At 34.9% G+C, this 14,998-nt stretch overlaps 1 protein-coding gene across 2 annotated transcripts in view; it reads left to right on the forward strand.

Annotated features, from left to right (window-relative positions):
• The first annotated feature begins 8,177 nt into the window (after window positions 1-8,177).
• Dync2h1 (dynein cytoplasmic 2 heavy chain 1) overlaps window positions 8,178-14,998 on the forward strand; it is a 334,173-nt gene continuing 327,352 nt past the window's right edge. Inside the window, exons 1-4 of one of the 2 annotated variants that reach the window (XM_026392460.2) lie at window positions 8,178-8,456; window positions 12,234-12,404; window positions 12,696-12,825; window positions 14,613-14,731. In XM_026392460.2, the coding sequence (XP_026248245.2) occupies window positions 8,262-8,456; window positions 12,234-12,404; window positions 12,696-12,825; window positions 14,613-14,731 (615 nt within the window). In that variant the 5' untranslated portion in view covers window positions 8,178-8,261. The remainder of the gene's footprint in view (window positions 8,457-12,233; window positions 12,405-12,695; window positions 12,826-14,612; window positions 14,732-14,998) is intronic. The other variant, XM_026392459.2, reaches the window with a different exon arrangement.

The following is a 14,998-nucleotide window of genomic DNA, read 5'->3' on the forward strand; positions in this document are numbered from 1 at the left end:
TGCAAACTCCCAACCCAGGGTCTGGTAGGTTATGTAAATCAGTAAAATGTCCTGGGGGTAAGAAAATCAGGTGTATGAGCACAGAACTGTATGTTTTAGCAGTTTAAGTGGGATAGATTAGCCAGAGTAACAAAACAGCCAGTAACTCAGTTAAGAAGACAACATTTTCTTATCTGCTCACCCTACCAATCAAGGGTCAGTTGGGAGCTCTCTTTATTTGCTATGAGAATAGCTACTATCTGGAACATTACTGGTTAGTCTGGCAGAGGAAAAAGAAAGAACATAGCTTTTTTTTTTTTTTTCTTGGAGTCTGCTTTGCTGCATGGTTTCTTTCCCCTCAAAACCAGTAAGATGTATTGTCAAAAGAAGTGTGACTTTTCAAGAGAACTCTTACATAAGGTTATTATAACTAAAACTTGATAAACAGAAAAACTTTTTACCAAGGAATATACAACATCATAAAACTATAGTGGGTTTTCTTTTTGTATATTTCTCCCAAGCCTGGTGTTCCTTTTATTTTAAAAAGAATATTTTTAGAATATACTCTTTACCATACCTCCTGCACTCCTTGCCATTAAATGTACTTAAGATAATTTTTTTCTTTAAGTAGTGCATTGCAATTATACATAATAGTTGGTTTATTTCAACAAAATCATACATGCATGGAATTAATTTACTCCATTTCAGTCCTTGGTGCCCTTCCATTTTGATATTCAATTTTAAAAATATTATGAGGCACTAGCATTCAAATAGATAATATTAAAGTCTGATAGAATGATCACATATTTAAATTATGTAACCATACTGTCTATATTTTCTCAAAATGAATCAGAAATTATATCTGCAAGAACTCTACATGTTGATTTTGTATTTTTCTAATGTCTGTTTCTTTTTGCTAATAGAGACAGGGAAAGAAATCATTTCCATATTATCTCATTTATGGCCTATTATTCCACCTCTTCAGTCATTTCCAGGATAAGTTGGGGAAGGTGGGTAACAGGAATGCAGATGTAGGAATTATCTTCAGTTATATGTTACAAACAAATAAACACTAACTCACTTGCTTACATACCTCCTATCTCTCTCCTCCTGTATTTTCAGTGCAACTGACTAGGAAGAATTGGCTTTCCACTGGACCTAGAAGTAGTGCTAACAACTAGTTATTCACTGACTTAGGAAAAAAGTCAGAAGAAATATGACTGCTTTGGTTCTGCAGGAAGACATAAAAAAGACTATAACTGTGAGTAATCAGTTTTTATTATTTATAAGTTATCCAGTCTAAAGTATTCTGTTATAGCAGCCCAAACAGACTAAACAATGCTTTACCATGAAACTTAATGTTCAACTCAAATTTAAATATATTTATCTCCACAGATTTTTTTTAATGATTGAAGAGTCCTTGATAAAGATGCCAGGAGATCCCATTTCTGTAAGGGTTTAGTCCTCATAGACGATACTTTCTATGTGTTCATACATATCATAAGGGATGATCAAGCTTCACTGGGACTCTTTTATAAAGACATTAATCTTCTTAATGAGGGCAGAATCCTCATGACCTAATCACTTCTCAAAATCTCACTTCTTAACACCTTCACACTGGGGAATTAGGTTGCAACATATCAATTTGAGGGGACAATTATTCAGGCTACCACAAGTATACATTTTATTATACTGGTGTCTGAAATCTGTAAAAACCATTTCCTTGAGTGAGTTCCTGCTTCTACAAGTCTGAAGAAAATATTCTCAAACGACATTCTTTCATGTGCAACTACCCAGCACTGTTTAAGAGAATTGTTTAAGAGTTGATTATTGCTTTTCTATGAAAATTTATATGTATAAGTCAGGATCCTCTAGAGGAACAGAACCAATAGAATGTATATAATCATATAAGAGGCCTCCCTTAAACCCACCAATGGAATTGGCTCACAGAATTATGAAGGTCAAGAAATCCCATGATATGTACCATCTGCAGGTTGGAGAAACAGAAAAGCCAATGGTATAATTTAGCCTGAGTCTGAAGCCCTGAGAACCAGGAGAACCAATGGTGCAATTCTCAGCTCAAGGCCAAAAGCCTAAGAATGTTGAGAATGGCTAGTGTGTATGTTGGAATTTGAAGGCCCAATAGTCTGGAAGAGCAGAAAATGTTTTTTTTTCAGTTTCAGAAGAGACAGCAAATTTGTCCTTCCTCATCTTTTTGTTCTATCTAAAATCTCAATGGATCTAATGATATTCACCCATTTCAGTGAGAACTATCTTATTATTTAGTCTACTGATTCAAAATGCTGGTCTCTTCTAGAAACCACCTCACAGAAATATTAAGAAATAATATTTTACCAGCTATATGGATATATGTTAATCTAATCAAAACTTATAGTTTACTTAATATGTGAAGCAATATTTTACAATGAACTTCAATATAGTTTGCTCAAGATTTATCAAATATTAGTAAAATTAAATATCAAAAATTAGTGAAATTAAAACAAATGTCCCTGTAGTCACTTGGATAGAATAGATGCAGGTGCTTTAGAGATAATCTAGAACAGTTGCTCCCTGGAGGAACTAGGAACATTTTCAGGAGATCTACCAAGTCGGAATGATTTTCACAATAATAGTGAGATATTATGTCTTTTTCACTGTGCTTGCCGCTTGCATTGATGGTGCTAAAGCAATGGTTGATGTGGCAGGCAGAATTTTAAGATGGCCCCAAGTTCCTTTTCCCTGGTATACATACCTTGAAAAAATCCTCTAACCTCGAATGTGACAGAAACCTATGATTATGATGGGATCTCATTCTCTTACTTAGTGTACTAGTTAGTCAACTTTGAGTTAATTAAAAAGGAGATTATCAATTGAGCCTGATCTAATCAGACAAACCTTTCAAAGGAACTGGGTCCCATAAGAGATTTGAAACACAGGGAGATTTGATGTGTGAGAAAGATCTCTACAGTTGGTTCTGAAGATAGAGACAAAGAATGTGGCTGGCCTCTAGTTGCTCAGAGGCCCCAACTGATAGTTAGCAAGGAAATGGAGATCTCAATCTCACAAATACAAAGAATTTATTCTGCCTCCACTACAAGAGCATGGGAAAGGTCCTTAAACACCAGATGAGATTCAGGCTGGCTACCACCTTGATTTAAGCCTTGTGAGACCTTTGGCAGAGAACCCAGCCACATAGCACCTGGTCCCTCTGAACTATAAGACTGTTAGCTAATAAGGGAATGTGGTTTAAGCCAATAAGTTTGTAGTAATTTGTTATGCAGCAGTGGAAAATTAATATAGCAGCTAAAATTGTTAGCACCTTGGCACAAATCAAGGATGGGGCACCAGACTGTTGTAGTTTTCTATTCTTCACTTTCATGCATTCCCTGGCTAAGAATGTCCTCCATGAAAGAGTAAAATTTATTAATTTTCTTAACTATCAAACCTTGAGTAAAAGTCATTTCAATATTTTGATTGATAAAATACCATAAAGCTTATCTGCTTCTTTTGAAGTAAAGTTGTTGCCTCAAGGAAAAGAACTAAAGAACTTAAGTGATTGAGATATGATCTGAACTAGCTACAGGGTTTCACAGATTTTTTTTATTTTTGGCATGAAAGAATGACTGTGGTTAATCGAGTTTGGGCATTTGGCAGATATTTTTCTTGAAAATGAGAAAATGAGCCTTACTTCCAGGAAAACAAATTATTTGTTGCCAATGATAAATTTCTAACTTTGTGTAAAAATTAGAATTTTAGAAAACCTAGTTGTCTATTGTAAGTGAAAGATGCCAACCACTCTAAGTATGAAAGTGAGGGGACACACTAGGTTGGCCAGAGATCGGTTTATTCAGTTTGTGTTACAGTAGAAGTGTAAGTGTCTACAGAACCAGTGTGGTTCTGGAGACTTATATAACCCCTAAGGGAAATGTGCGTGGTTATGATTAGCCAGGTGGTTGTAAGTGCCTATTGTTAGTTCCCTAATGGGCTCCTGGGCCGGTAACTGGTCTTTAGCGGGCTCTTCCTCCGAGCACCCCAGAATCCTAGAGCCTAGGGTGGCTGCCATTGTAGGTCAGTGGCGGCCCTGTCCTGACTTCGTGCCCCACTGTAAGCTTGATGATCTCATACATGAAGACTTTGTCTTTTTTTTTCTTTTAGCGCTGCCATGGATCAAATCCAGGGCCTCAGGCTGCCATCAAGCTACATCCTCAGGCCCATAAAGAAATCAATGATATATTAATGAATGTGATTTTTTGATACTGTATAATAAAATTGATGTTTGGAAGATCTTAATAGTTGGTGAACCAATATCTTCAAAATGACTAGTACATGATGCCACAAAATTAAAAATTATGTGTGAGTAAAAAAAGATCAACTCATAGTGTAAGATAATCAATGGATTTTAATGTAACTGAGAATAAAATATTCATTGATGTGTTTCCAGATCCAAATTCAACTATATTTTAAGAACAATCACTTGTGGCTGGGTGCATTGGGACACACATGCAATCCCAGTGACTGAGGAGGCTGAGGCAGGAGAATTGCAAGTTCCATGCCAGCCTCAGTAATTTAGTGAGGTCCTCAATAACTTAGTGAGATTCTGTCTCAAAATAAAAAAATAAAAAAGGCTGGGGATACGTGTCAGTGGCAAAATGTCCCTGCTGCAATTCCCAGTACAATTTAAAAAAAAATTTTCTAACAGCATATCTATGTGAGGTTTGATATTCTTCCTATTCTTCAACCAAAAGCATTGTATCTAAGAAATGGAATGCAGAAACCAAAAAAGGATCCAGCTGTCTTCTACTAAACCAGACATGAAAGAGATTTGCAGATATGCAAAACTGTATTATTCTCTTATCAAATTTATTTTCCTTTTTATAGCTATTTTCATAAAAATATTTTTGTGTTAATTAGAGATGGACTTATTATTTTAAAATAATCATTAAATTAACATTTAAATAATCATTATTATTAAATTAACCATTATTTCAAAAATTCCTTTTAAAATTTCTAGTAGTAAATATTGATAGACATAATTTACATAAATAAAAATTTTTGGAGTCTTCAATTTTTATTATTTATTTATTTTGAAAATTGAATCAGGGCTTTTTGCATGCTACGTGGACACTTTACTACTATATCCCCAGACCATGGAGTCTTCAGTAATTTTTTAAAATACAAAGAGGTACTGACACCAGGTAGTTTGGGAAATGACAATATGGAACAAAATTAAGAAACTTTGGCTCAGAAAGGTTCTGCATCTTGTTCTCCAGCTTGTATTTCCTGTTTTTATGCCACTTGCCAGCTAATAAGCCAATGATCTACATAAAAATAAAATTTAAACTGTACCATGAATATTAATTACATTTTTTTGTTTCAAAAATTACTACAAAAATAAACTCACATGTTTAATGTACACAACAAAAGTTATTTCTTCTTATTTAACAATTGCTGATATTACCGAACAGGCACATTGTGACTTAGGGGCATAGGGTCTTACTAATTTATGGTTTTACCATCTCTTCTTGCTTTGTTTTTATCTGCATCCAGTTGTCAAAAGGCAAAGGTACACTCAGTTCTTTAAACTTTTTGCCTTGAAAGTGCCATACATTACTTTTGCTCACATTTCATTGGTATGAATGGTCATACCTGGATAGTAGCCATGTCTTTTCTATAAAAAGAACAAATGGCTTTTTGTGGATCTGCCTGCCTAGCGTTGTGATACCGTATAAAGAGATTAGTTTGAATTGGATTTTGGTATGAATCTTGCCTTTACTACTCACCATGTCTGTGGCCTCATTCAAATTATTAAATCTCTGAGATCTTTTTTTTTTTTTTTAAATCTCTGAGATTTCTTCTCCTTCTTCCTTCCCCTCCTCTTCTACCTCCTACTTGTCTTCCTTTTTTTGTATGGGTTACTCTATCACTAAGTCATATCTATAGGCTTTTTAAAATTTTGAGATGGGCTCACTAAGCTACTGAGACTGTCCTTAAACTTGAGATCTTCTGTCTCAGTTTTCCTTCTTTTTTTTTTTTGTTGTGAACTTCATAAATATAGGGTCCTAATGTATCTTGTTTCATACTCTATTCATAGTTTTACATGCACAGCAGTGAACAGGATGCACAAAATCTCTCTCCTCAAGGGGTTTACATGTCAAATGGAATTTTCATGTTTCTTGAGGTCTGGGTTAAACTTGGGCCATAATGTTCATTGTAGAGTGAGAAGTTCTGTATCCATATAGCCATTTATGTTTTCTAAAATTCTTTTTAGCTACCCAGTTACATTGGGTTCCTATTTTGATTTTTTTTTCCCATCTAGTGTTCCCACTTCGTTGTTTGGATTTTTCCCATCCAGTGTTAGACTCACATCTCCCATCTTATGGGTGTTTCCTGAGAATTTAAATTCATTTACTTTTATAATTGAGAGAAGTTCAGTTTCCTTTCATTGGGACTCCCAAATCTTAGTCAAGGTGTTCAGCAGATAAAAGTCCATCCTTCTACTTCTAGAATAATAGAATTGGAGGAGAAAGTTGTGATTATCGAGGTTAAATAAAAAAATCTGTATATAATTATGTACCCTAGGAAGACAGCTCAGATCAGTGCTAAGATGATGCTTAAAGACTAGACCAAATACTGTGTAAGAGCAGGGATTGTTTCCAGGGCCTGCTTCAGTGCTAGCATATAGTAGCATATACTAAGTATTTTTATAAGAAAAGTGTTTAACTGAGAACATCTTTGATGAATGTACTGACTGAAAAAAAATCAACAGTTTAGTAATTTGTAGTGATGCTGTTATGCGATGGAGGCCTTCTGGGAAATAGAGGCAGTGTGAAGACCCCCGCTACAAATCCCAATTCTTGTGATCAAGTCAGAAAGATTTCAGATATGCTGCCCAGAGTAACAGGCATGAGTTTAATGAAGGGAGATGAAATGGGAAAGGACCCTGTCTAGGGAGAGTGGGTCCTCTAGGAGAGGGAGAGAGAAAGCCTCTCCTGCACGCCAGTTTTATTAGGGATCCCAGAAAAGTTTCCAGAGAGTCCCACCCAGGTCACCCAGGTTCACCTCTTGACTTTTGACTGTGGTCAGCAAGGTAAACATCAGACTTTCAAGTTTCCACTGCCTTGACAACTCTGGGTCACTTTGGCTCATGCTGACAGTTCTAATTGGATTCTTAACCCTAAATTTTTATAGATTTTTATGGTTGAGAGGAATTATAATTAGCTCCTTGAGTTTTGAGATCTAGTCTGTGAAAAGGCACATAGAAGGCACCTCCTTCAGAGTAAACTAGGGTCCTCCTATAGACATTATCTCTGGTCTGCATTTCTTCCGCCAATGACAGGTACTTTGCTGAGGAATGTGAGGTAGCCTGTCCGCTTAAGCCAGGCAGGGCTGCGGGTAAATTGCTTCTTGAAAAAGAAAGCATATGGGGGTCAGCACAGTGGGTCCAGTTTATAGAATTATTCTCTTAACCTAGAGTTCCCACCATTCTCAGGTGGCTGTCTCCTTTCAATGCGATGAGGAGGAAAATGAAGCCTGCTTTCATTTCTGAATTTTTCTTCAGTGTTTGTACTTGTTATTAAATAAAGCAACAGTTATCATTGTATATTTTGGCAATTTTATAAGCAGAGTTGTTTTAGGGTTATTACTGAAATTTTCTGAAATTTAGATAAAAATAAATAAAGCAGGAAATTAACTAGCATAGACATTAACATTGTTTTGGCCTTTCATTATCACCCTCTCTAAAAAGTGATTTTTAAATAATGATCTTTTAAAATCCTCACTTGGTTGAAAGATCGTATTTCTTCATTTTACATAGATGGAAATGAGGGGACAGTGGTTTGCTAATGGATGCACGTGGAAAGGGAGTACGAGAATCCAGCTCTTAAATCCAGATTACGCTGCCGCACATTCAGGCTAGATGTACCTCTTCTGATTGTGCATCATAAGAAATCGGTAGGAAGAATAAAAGGTATTTTTCAGTCAATACAAACTTGCCGGAATCTTTTATAATCCATTATCACCGGGATCAGCTAAGGAGCTTGGAAAGAGCCGATCACCTCTAAGAGCTTTGCGTGCGTGCGACCGATACAAAAACGTCCGCTGCGTGCCGCCGTAGCGCTCCGTCGCCATAGCGACCGCCCCGGCAACCGCGAAGCTCTGAGATCCGCGGGCCCACTCTTGAGTTTTGAGCAGAGCTCTGCTCTTCCCTTCCCTTTCCCTCCGGCCTGGTTTCTTTTTCCTTCCCTTTCCCGCCAGCCCTCTTCCCTGTCCCTCTATCCAAAATCATGGCGGCCGGGATTCCGGACGTTCGGAAGCTCTTCATTTTCACTACTACCCAGAATTACTTCGGGCTGGTGTTGGAATCCTGGGACCAGCCATTGCTGTCCAACTGTCTTGAAATCAACAACTTCTTGGATGATGGAAACCAGATGCTCCTCAGGGTGCAGCGGTCCGATGCCGGATTCTCCTTTTCCAACACGGTACGGGCTCCTTGCACCCCTGCCTAACCTCTCTTTAGGTACCCGGGCTCCACCAGAGGGATGGATGGTCGACTGCTCGTCAGCCCTACTCACAGATCCTCGTCTGGAGCCCAAGTCTGTCTCCGCCTGCCTAGCCTTGAAATTAGCCACTTTGGACCGGTACTTAGTACTTCAGCATGTAGTTTCCAAGCCTGCATCCTGCCTGACAGAAGGAGGTTCCCCGTCCACACAGCTGAATAGAAATAATTAGATATATTTTAAAAAATTATTTATTTTGTACCAGGGGTTGGACCCAGTGGCCCTTAACCACGGAGCCACATCCGCACCCCTTTTTATTTTCTATTTTTGAGACAGGGTCTCACCAAATTGCTGAGACTTGCTTTGAACTCAGGATCCTCCTACTTCAGCCTTGGAGCCTCTAGGATGATAGGCGCGTGCCACTGCTGCCAGGCTAGAAAGAATTATAGTGTGTGTGTGTGTGTGTGTGTGTGTGTGTGTGTGTGTGTGTGTTTCCTTCCTTCCTTTCTCTCTCTTTTGTTTTTGACATGCCCTTTACCCAGTTGCTGAGGTTTGTCTGGAATTTGCGTTCCTCCAGTCTCATACTTGAAAGTAGCTGGGACTGTAGCCTCTCACTGCCCTCCTGATTCTCTTTTCCTAAATTTCATTTTAAATTATTTATGTTTTGGTAAAGGGATTGAACTCAGGAGCTTTAACCACTGAGCCACATTCTCATTATTTTTTGAGACGGGATCTGGATAAGTTCCTGAGGCTGGCTTTGAACTTTTCATCCTCCTGCCTCAGCCTTCTGAGGTGTTAGGATTAGAGGCTTCCAGCTTTTTCTATTTTTTTTAAGTATTTTTTTTTTTTTTTTAGTTGTAGTTGGACACAGTACCTACCTACCTTCCTTCCTCTCTCTCTCTCTCTCTCTCTCTCTCTCTCTCTCTCTCTCTCTCTCTCTGTTTCTCTCTTTCTTTCTCTCTCTCTGGAAGAACAGCACATTATTTATTTTGATTTGTTTTTCTCCTCCCTTTTTTCCGTTTTCCCCTTTGAGGCAAATTCTGGTATATTTTTTTTTTCTATTTGTGCACTGACCTTAGTTAGCACTGCCTGAGGGAAAAATTAGTTAGGAATTAATCTTTGAAATATGATTTGATATATTCCAAGATAAAGTTTAAATTTCTTTTTTGATGTACACATGGTTTTGATTTACTTTTTGCCCTGCTCCCTCTACTGGCAGGATTGCTTAAAAATGGTTACATTTGCAATCAAAACTCATAAACCTCCAATAAAAATGTAAGATAATTGCCTGACAAAATGAAAGGGGTTAAGCAAATAGATGAAAACTGACAAAACATAGACATATTTTCAACCCCTTCCCTTTGTGTTCAATATTATCGTTAGGTCTAACAGAATATATGACACTCAGCAAATATTTGGTCTATTTTTGTAGAATGATTGAATCATTCACTGTATTCACTATGAATCTTATTCTTGAGTTTAATTCTATTCAATAAACATTTGTTTTGAACTTAAAATATGCAAGGTGTTTTGCCGGGCCTGGTGGATTTACAAAATATATAAAAAGGATAGATAATTGTAACTAATGTTTATTTTCACTTTACTCTTCGTCAGGCATTGTAAGCATTTCATATGTATTATTGCATTTAATCTCCACAAGACAATAAGATTGGAACTATTCTTATATTATGACTGAGGAAAGCAAGGCACAAAGGTTGTATCCCAAGTGTTAACTGTTCTGCTTCTCTAATACTACAATTCAGAATAGGGTCACTGCTTCTGCCTCCCAGAGCCTCGCTCTAATGGTTTAGGATAACATATATTCAGTAAATTATAAAACCATGGCAACTCTTGTAAATGCCTTTTCAGATTCAGATGGAATGCAGTGGGAAAGATGGGAAGATTTTCAGTTTGTGAAAATGTATCTTGTGTTGGGATTTGAAAGTTGAAGCTATCACTTTTTAAGTTAAAGCTTATACAGGTAGAACTTAGCAGTGTATCTTGCTATTTTTAGTCATATACCAACCTACAATTTTTAGTCATATTTGAGAATATTTTGTTATGTGTGAGAATTAGCATGATGTAATAAGTTAATGTCAACAAATATTTATTGAGTGCCTTCTCAAGGTCTGACATAGCCTTAGGTGTTAGGGATAAAGCCATGAACACAGAGTCCTGACTTCAAGGAGTAACACTGGAATGAACCATGGGTTAAATACACAGATATGTTAATGTAATGTTATTTTTATTATTAATACATTAATACATTCTGTTAAGATAAAAATAATATTTTAATAGTGATGGGGGAGGGGCAGGGAACTGCATTAAAATAAAGTAGAAGGAAATACCTCTCTGAATAAGTGACTTTTAAAGTGATATTTGATGAGTTGTAGACAGGCGTAAGTTCTGTGGGAAAAGTGTTCTAAGTTAAAAAAACAAAAAACAAAAAAACCCTGTAAATACCAAAGCCTTGAGTTGGGTCTCAGCTTGGTTTCAAGGGGCAGAAAAAAAAAAAAAAAGAAAATCCATGGTGATGGCTTAAGTCTCATGTATACATTAGACTTAGGTTGGAATTTGAAAAGTTGAAGCTATCACTTAAAGGGCAGTGTGAGATAGGACATGGATTGGTAAACTTACTGTGTTGGGTTAGATAATATTTTAGGCTTAGTAGGCTACAAGTTCTTTCTTCCAACTATGACTCGGCCATTATAGTGTGAAAACAGTCATGTAATAAACTGTGTAGTAAGCCATGTAAATGAATGAGTATGACTATTTTCTAATAAAACTTTATTTATGAACACTGATTGATATTTGAAATTCACATAATTTTCATGTGTCAAGAGAGAAGAGAGTTTGAGAAATATATTAATACAAGTAAAGTGTCAGTTCCTTTCCAGTGATTAAAAATTGTAATAATTAAGGTAAAAATGGCATGAAATTAATTTATCTATAAATTAATTTTTATATACAACAGTAACCTTGTTTGAAAGCTTTTTAGTGCATAGACTTCTCTTCCTAGAAAAAGAAATGAGAATAACTCGGAAAATATATATCTAATGCCAAAACTTCTTTTGAGTTGGCAAAACTCTTCTTGGCTAATGAACTAATTACTATAAACTGTCCTATTTTAAATAAGATTGCTTTAGTGAATTTTTTTTTTTTGATTAAACTCAACTGGTTCCAATTTTAAATAACCTTAACTATATGACAGTTTAATAAAAAAGTGTGATACTCAAACTCTTTAAGGAAAATATTTTGGTTAAAGCAAAGATGATTTTAGGAGATAAATAAGTTTATTTTGGCAATTTTGAGTACGTGTTATATATATTAAATCATATATTAAATATAATTTCAAAAGAAACTTTAAAATTGCTTTTTCCAGGTGACAAGATCATTAACATTTCTTTTGCAGACTTTATCGTGATGGTAGAGAAGTACACTACTCATCATTGTGTACCTTGGGCATCCAACTTTGATCTTTAGTATTTTTGAGTCTGGCTGGAGTAGAATAGTTAGTAGTGTATGTCAACAATATATAGTGTCAACCTATTATAACAGCTTTATAATATAATCACATGTAAGTGGAGATCCATTTTTAAACTCAGGTATTCTTAAGGAGCAGAAATAGATTGGTTTAGTATATTTATTTTTACAGTAACTATTTTTCCACGTGGTAGGTGGTAGAATATTTTAGAGCAACATTTCTTTCAAATATTGAATTTGATGATGATAACATTTAACAATTGTTTATCACTTTAGATTGATTTTGGTGACACAAAAGATAAGGTGCTGGTTTTTTTCAAGCTGCGACCTGAAGTAATTACAGATGAGAATCTACATACTAACATTCTTGTTTCATCTATGTTGGAGTCTCCTATTAATTCCCTATACCAAGCAGTACGGCATGTATTTGCACCAGTGTTGTTAAAGGTGAGTAAAGTAGCTATGTAACTATTTATTTATTTATTGTTTTTTACTTATGTATTTGGATAAATGTGTATGTAAACACAAGCATTTATTTAATTTTCTATTAATGTTAATATTTTAGTTTTTAAATTGAAGTCTTTCTTTTGCTGTGCTGGAGAGCAAATTTAGGGCTAAACTATCTTTTCTTAAATTCTAATTTTAAAGTAAACTTTGTTGACAAATAGACTCTGTTTCAGGAAGCCAATGTGATTGGGAATACTTGATCAATGGTTGCTCTTATATATTTTTCTATAGGATCAGGAATGGAGCAGAAACTTTGATCCCAAACTTCAGAATCTTTTGAGTGAACTAGAAGCTGGGTTGGGTGTGGTTCTACGAAGATCAGACTTATCAAAATTGAAACTTAAGGAAGATGATACAAGAGGTATATAACAATATATAATGTTTTATGTTCATAAATCATTTATCAAAGTAACTATGATATAATTATCTCTGTTTACTCAAAGAAAGGGCAAAATGGTTATTTTGTTAGTACATTGCTAAATGAACATATTTCTTCACAGATTGTTTTTCATGTTTTTGTAATTTCTTTTAGCATAAATTTTATTTAAATAAAAAGATTTATATGGATGTGGAGAAGACAGAAGTATATTTCTTAACAATATGCAATTTATGAAAATAGAAAATATGGTTGATTCTCATTATTTGCAGTAGTTATGTCTTATAAAGTCACAGTGAAGACTGAATTAGTGAATTCTGAACCATTGCTTCCAGGGAAAATAGAGGATAAAGTTCCTTCAGGCCTTTTGTCACAACAGTTTGTCATCGGATCAATACCTAACCTTATTCTTGGTTTTGTTTTGTTTTTGGTACTAGGTATTTAACCCAGGGATGCTTAACCACTGAGCCACATTCCCAGCCATTTTTTAAATTTTTGTATTGAGACAGGATCTTGCTAAGTTGCTTTAGGGCCTCACTAAGTTGCTGAGGCTGGCTTTGAACTTGCGGTCTTCCTGTGTCAGTCTCCCAAGTTGCTGGGATTACAAGTGTGTGCCTCTGTGTCCAGCAATACTTAACCTTATTTTTTATGTGTTTCTATATGAAGACACTTTCATTTATATATATATGTATATATATAATATTGTCTTCATGACCAACATTATAATAGATGCCTGAAGGAAGCTTACTAACACAAATATTTTTTCTGTAAGGAACCTCACAACTTTCTTGTGGTTGGGAATACTGGACAGAATTTTAGCAGTATGCTTGGGGATCATTTTAAGCCATGAAATCAGCAAAATCTTAAAAATCTAAAAAATATGGTGTTAAATAGTCTGCAAAAAGGACATTTGTTTATAGAATGAGATGGGAAGCAAGAAGGTAGACTGTTACATTGTTTGACCTCAGCTGGGAACAGGTATGTCAGGAGACAAATTTTTGGTGCTGTAATATATAATATGCAAATAATGAGTACCAACTAATTGTATACCTTGCATTATTAGACCTACCTTCAACTTTTATTTTAAAATGTATTTTATCTGAGGGTATCTAATTGTCATTTAATTGTGGCTATAGATAAATTACTATTCATATGAACAATTAATATTAAATTCATAATATACAAATAATTATTTTAAAATATGGGGAGCAGTTTTATATTTTGCTTGTACAATAAACTATATGCTTTTGAAAACTCAAAGTCTCAGATAGGATAGTGCATTTACTTCCAGCTTCAGGTTAGAAAAATAAAAATTATTCAATTCATTGGAAAATTTAAAGTCAAAATTCAAATAACACTATTTTGTTTATATTTTGAAATTAAATTAAAAACAGTTATTGATTAAATTTTAATTATTTTCATTTGGATGGAATTTAAGAGTGTGGATGGTATTGGAATTAGATTTAGGAATATGCATTGGAGAAGCAAGCTCATTGACACAAGATGCAGAATGTTTGTATAGATAGGAATGGTTTACAAAAGTGTGCAGGAATCATTCTGAACAACAAACTCAACAAATATTATGTGACATGCAAATTTGGGTTCTAAAGTGGATTTATCTACTATTATCTGATAGAATTTGTATATTTTCAAGCGTATAGGAAATGTGCATGTATCTAGATATAACCAAAATTAGCAAATGAATCAAATAATTTTCTGGATTTTCATTTTCCATTGAAAATTTCTTTCTTTTTCTTTCTTTACTTTCATAGGTATTCTTACACCAAGTGATGAGTTCCAGTTTTGGATAGAACAAGCTCATCGTGGAAATAAACAAATTAGTAAAGAAAGAGCCAATTATTTTAAAGAATTATTTGAATCAATTGCAAGAGTACGTGATTCATACATAGTTATATATCAGGCTTCTTATAAAAGTATTTTAGGATTGAGTTCTTACTATTTTTCTGTTTTAAAATCTCCTTGATGATTGTGAATAAAATGTATACTTCACACATAACAAAGTTTACTTGAGGTGTATTTAAAATGAGGAAAACTTAGAAATACAAATCATATAAAACAAAAAAAGTTAAATTCTTATCTCTAGAAATATCTTCTCAAATACAAAATTACTTTCCTACAGGTACTTAGCATGAAACAA

Source organism: Urocitellus parryii, chromosome 4 (assembly GCF_045843805.1).
Source record: "Urocitellus parryii isolate mUroPar1 chromosome 4, mUroPar1.hap1, whole genome shotgun sequence".
Lineage (NCBI taxonomy): Eukaryota > Metazoa > Chordata > Mammalia > Rodentia > Sciuridae > Urocitellus > Urocitellus parryii.